This window comes from Argiope bruennichi, chromosome 2 (genome assembly GCF_947563725.1).
Source record: "Argiope bruennichi chromosome 2, qqArgBrue1.1, whole genome shotgun sequence".
NCBI lineage: Eukaryota > Metazoa > Arthropoda > Arachnida > Araneae > Araneidae > Argiope > Argiope bruennichi.
In genome coordinates, this window is record NC_079152.1 from 20,978,981 (window position 1) to 20,984,980 (window position 6,000).

General features: G+C 29.9%; 1 protein-coding gene across 1 annotated transcript in view; it reads left to right on the forward strand.

Moving 5' to 3' along the window:
• The window catches only part of LOC129961554 (HAUS augmin-like complex subunit 6), a 35,408-nt gene extending 35,121 nt beyond the window's left edge, over positions 1-287 (forward strand). Inside the window, exon 17 of the mRNA XM_056075040.1 lies at positions 12-287. Coding sequence (XP_055931015.1) covers positions 12-103 — 92 coding nt within the window. The 3' untranslated portion in view covers positions 104-287. The remainder of the gene's footprint in view (positions 1-11) is intronic.
• The last annotated feature ends 5,713 nt before the right edge of the window (positions 288-6,000 follow it).

Consider the following 6,000-nt stretch of genomic DNA (forward strand, 5'->3'; position numbering starts at 1 on the left):
CTTTTTTTTAGATTATCACAAAACTCGCAACATCAGGGAAAGCTGGCTGTTGGAAGAATCCTTGGATTCTGTTACACTACCTGAAACTTCATTTTTGGATTAAACTTTTGCAATAAAAATGTCTGATTGGTTTTAGTGTGCCATGAAAAAAATGCCACCATATTGTAAATAATGTATAATGTGTAATGTAGTTTTAATACTTTTATTCACCATGTGAATTAAAATGTACATATGGGGAAATAATTTTCTGTAACATATGTGTCTAGTCTCTTAAAATAAAATATTTTTTAACTCTTGAACAACTTCTTTCTTTGTTGCTACGAATTTTGAATTATTTATTTTTTCATATTTTTCAATAATATAGCCACTTTTGATAATTTGATTTCATGATTTTTTTTAATAGTTATTTTACTTAGTTCTCTCTTTGACCAGATCTTTAAATTTGCCATGGTCCAAAATAGAAATATTGAAAATGAAAGGGATCAAATTTAAATAAATCGAGATCAGTTGTGAACCTATTGGTCATTGTATTTCTGTTTATGTCATCTTTTGGACAATCCTTATAATAAAATTGAAACTCCTAAGTATATTGTATACTATAGGAATACAAACTATGAATTAGATATTTTCACAAATTTTGCTTATAAATATTATGAGGCATGATCAAAATTTTGTTACAATTAATAAATTCAAGTTTGTATTAATAAAAATTACATTTCCATTGTGCAAGCTTACTTGGTGAAACTTAAGATTTGTATAATAGATTGAATTTAAAATATGCAAAGCATTAGAAAAAGAAATATTTAAATAAGATTTCTTTGACTAGATGATCATGATGTGGGCATCAATCTGTCCCCAGAATACTTTTTCAGGATAAAATGTGCCATTTCTTTTACTTAAGAATCTATCAAATCGCCAAAGTTCATAAAGTTTTGGCAATTTCTCCTTTGATGTGACAATTTCCAAGTTTTATTGTATTCCTAAAAGATATTTGTTTCCATTTCTCATAGCTATTGAAGATAGTGTACTTTTGGTGAATTTTGGGATGGTCTGGAATGATTTTACTTCACTTAATGAGAAACCGAACGTTAATCTTAAGTCTTACTAATTTCTTTTATTAAACTGTTATTGAGAAATGCTTTTTTAAATAGGACATAGCATTTAATGTTAGTTAAAAATTTGAGTATGTATTTATAATTGTTAGCGGCAACATGAATTCTCTATTCAAAACAGCTTCCTTCATATTACATACTAATACTTATTAAAATAGTTAATTAATTTTGCATGTCCGTGTCTCTTGAGCATTTTCATCATTCACCTTTTTTAGCCATCCCATGACGCTGCAGATGGTGCGATAAATTTCCAAAATGTTTTTGAGCGATTGAGAATATCATTTGAATCTTGTTCCAGTCTCTTGCTTTCAATGGATTGTTTGATTCTAGAAAGTGCATACCATTATCAGAGTAAAGAATTAAAATCCTACTTCTCTCAACAAATTATCTGGAGGCTTGGATTAAAGCTTCTGTATTCAGGTAGCCCATCCTGTTGTACAATATTATATTATATAATTTAATATTCTACAATATTGCAAATATTGTTTAATATTATACAATATTGTATAATTTATATGTGCTACTTGGGGAGTGAATAGCTGGACCACCTGATAGATAGGACCGACACAAAAAAACAACCTAATTCTTTTTCGATTTTAGAGGTAGAGAGGATTGGATGATCAACACTAAATGTAGATATATTATAAAATAAAAAGAGAACTTGAGAAAGGATGCAAAAGTTTTATTAGTAGATGGTTGTGCCAGACTTGGCTCAGATTACAATTTGCATTGACATGAAAGTGATACAGGAATGTCCTGCATAAAGCTGAAAGGAAATCCCAGCCATTTCTCCTACAGATCTGTTTCGAATTTAGTTAGTGTGAGTGGAAGAGGAAATCGAGCGCAAACTTTGTTTTCTAAATATCGTCATAATGACGATGAGATGAGAAAGTAAGACACCACTTGAGATGGTCCGTCAAAAAAGTATTTGGACACAACTCATTTAAAACTAATTACTGCAATAATCTGTAAATGCTTTTTGCTTTAGAAATATGTTCTATATTAGTAAGTGTATGAAATATTTCTATTTGTAAAGAGTCATTTCCATACTTAGATTTATTTAACTTTTTAAAATGGCAAGCCTGATTTTGAATATATATCTGAATTCTCCAAATTTAAATAGCTCAAATATGTGTAACATTTTGTAATTTTGAGTAAATGATTGATGAGTTATTAGCTTTAGTGGTATATTTCAAGGTAGCGAATCTCTGAAAATTATTCTTTTACTCGTTAAACAAGTCAAATTTGTTTTTTTAAAAATATGAAAGTATATTTTTAATTAATTTTTAAATTGGCAAAATAAATTTTTTTTGAATAGAAAATTTACAAATTTTGATGGCAATTTTAAGAACAAGAATTATAGCATCACTATTCAAAATTCTGTCTGTTTTTAAGATATGTAGCAATAACCAAAATCCTTCCTAAAGCATGATCTTCGCATTTCATTTGGGGGGGGGGGCATCTCAATTTTATAAAATGGATTCACTGGCTGGAATAAAGAATCTTTGAAATAGAACGGAAATCGAAGCATGTCTTCCAATTTATGCTTTAGATTAAAATTTTTTCTTTTTAAAATAAATGCTAAAGTGTGTATTTTGAGAGGGAAATCGATGCATGTTACAGGTTTTATTCTAATTAAATTTCAAGCGAAGTTTCTTTAGAATAGATGGGAGCCGATTACAATCAGAAATTATTTGTAAAATCTTTAATTAATAAAGGGACGGGCAAAAAATTTTTCCAAATGCAGAATTTATATACCGTGAAATAAATAGATGAATATAGCATTATTCAATAAAATACAAATGCAATCTTTGTCCTGAATAATATAATATCACTAAATCTTCACAAAATAGCTTTAAAATATAAATATAAACGTTTCAGTAATTGTTTTTTTTTTTTATTTCATATGCTTTTTGATAAAAAGATATTAGTCACAGATGATTCGTATTCTTAAAAATATAATACTAATATCTTCACAAGATATTAGTATTCTTAAAAACGATTTTAAAGTATCGTTTGAGAATGGAAATAAACATCAGAATATTATTTTCACTTCAAATATAAAGGAACATTTCTGAAAATAAATATCTGACTTTTATTTTTAAGTTGGTTCAACAAATTTTTATTACATTTCTTTTATTAATATTAATTGTTAAACTTATCTAAAATTTCCGCTTATTAAAAAAAAAATTGCATCGAAAATACTAATTATCTATTATTTATTTGCAATTAAACACACAAATAAAAGTATAAATTCGGGAATTCTTATTTAGTCTTTTACATTAATATTAAAATATAGACACGAAAAACATTAATTCTTCTTAGATTGCCATATTAAGAACTGAACTGAAAACTTGAATAAAGGAAAGAATTAATAGAATGATTTATTTGTTTTGCTTGCATATATTAAAAAAGCTACTAAATCGTTTTTTTCTCGTATGTCTCCAGAGATTTCGAACCGATTCATCTAAAATTTAATAACTAGTTATTTCTCATTAAACAGAATCAGCTAAAAGACGAACAGTTAATTGCAATTAGAAAATTTGACGATTTTGCAAACATAAATATGCTGAGGCCCCTTGTACGAAGACAATTTAAATATTTTTAAAGAGGACACTCTTCCAAATTGAATTATAATTTTTTTGTTGTTGTTGTTGAATTTAACTTTTGTAAATTACGTGCAATAACAAGTGTTCGCATATTTCTTTAACAGATTGTATCGCGTCATTATTATATTGATGTAATTATGTTTCGGCATAGCTACATTGCCTTCTAGAAATAATTAGTTTTAGCTTAATTATATTAACTCCCGTTTTAAAGCAATACTACTGCTACTTTGGGATGAACCTCGTAATTTTGAACGCGGTCAAATGACGAGGACGACATCTGAGCTGGCATTCTCATTTCCACACACACCAGCGGGATGACGTTTGGCCCCGATGGATTTAACGTGCAACAAACCCGTTTACACGACGGTTCTTCATTGGAATCGGGTCTCAAACGTGAAACCCTAAGGCTCACGAGCTGAGACCTTACCACCAGGCCACCGCGGCTTACAAAATATTTCTTAGGAAATCAATACCTGCGTCTCTACATCAAAATTTGGAACATCTAAATTCATTATTTAGAATCGATTTTAGGCAAACAAACTCTTTTATATATTCTCTTTAATACAATTTTATCAATTCAATTTATTATTTTTTAAAATATTCTGATTAATTTTTAACTAAATTATTTCAGACTCTTACCTTGTATTTTTAGTGGTTGAATTATAACAATTCATTTCTGTAGAATTCTCGGATAAAAGTTGTTTGTTAATCGTGATTTCTTTGTTATCTAAACAGAATAATTTTATGTTTTTCGATAGATTTTTAATAGATCACATTTCCATCGACTGCGTCGATGTTTTCTCATCTTAGGAAAATCCAGTTCAATCACCGTTTCCGACGCAACAACATGCATCATTTGCGCTATGGGACAATATTACGAAAGCAATTTTTCTTTTGTTTTTTGTTTGATGTGCAACGCGTAATTGAATCACCTGCATTGACTCGTAACGTCGTCTGAAGTTAGCACACCTTACATATCCTTGTTTAAATGTCATCTCTGATATAAGCAGATAATTAACTGAAGAATAGCTTCCGACGTAGGTACCAGAGAATGCAGCTGTTAATATACAAATCGGAAACTTTTTTGGCATCAAAAGGAGGTTTGTCACATTTCTGCAAAAATTAAATCGGTTTTTATAAACGGAATTGTCTTTAATAGAGAAAAAAAAATGTTTCGTTATGAAAAACTGCACGTTATGTGGAATTTTTTATAGCAATTTCTTTCACAATATGAAGGACAAAGAGAAGAATTTCCCATTTTTAGCAACTACATGTACTGCACCTTTTTTATATAATGTTTTGATGATTTAAGTGTGATGTGGAAGCCTTGACTAAGGGTTGCTTGAGAAAGTATCATCACGCATTCTGACTACGTCTCCGAATGATGAGATCCATCTCCAAATAGTCCTTATGTAGATTCAAAAACTGGTGCATGGTTTAGTTAGATTAACATCCCATTTTAAAGCTACTCTAGGGCATCGTATTTTTGAACAGAGGTCAGATGACGAGGGTGACACCCGAACTGATAATCACTCTCCCAACTTCCACACCAGTGAGAGGACGTTTGGCTCCGACGGATTTAGCATGTACCAGGCGCGCTTGCACGACGATTCTCCGTTGGAATCTGGTCTAGAACTTGAAACCCTCCGGTTCCAATGCCGAGACCTTACCACCAGCCCACCGAGGCCCCGAAATGGTGCATGGATATAAATAATTAAAAAAAAAATATGTGATATGTAAACCATTTAACTTCAGTCAATCTTCCTAAAACTATCCAGAAGTTATTAAAAAATGACAGACTGTTTTAGTTTAATTTGGTTACTCAAATACAAATGATATTTGGGAACTACGAAAATTGTTGGGCACAAAATTCCTAATTTTGAACCATATTCAGAAGATGAGATTTGATACACTACTCTCCAGACTTTCACTACACATCAATATAAAAGTATTTGAGAATCTATGAATTGAACATCAGTATAAAAGCATTTGAGAATCTATGAATTGACCATCAGTATAAAAGCATTTGAGAATCTATGAATTGAACATCAGTATAAAAGCATTTGAGAATCTATGAATTGAACATCAGTATAAAAGCATTTGAGAATTTATGAATTGACCATCAGTATAAAAGCATTTGAGAATCTATGAATTGAACATCAGTATAAAAGCATTTGAGAATTTATGAATTGACCATCAGTATAAAAGCATTTGAGAATCTATGAATTGAACATCAGTATAAAAGCATTTGAGAATTTATGAATTGACCATCAGTATGA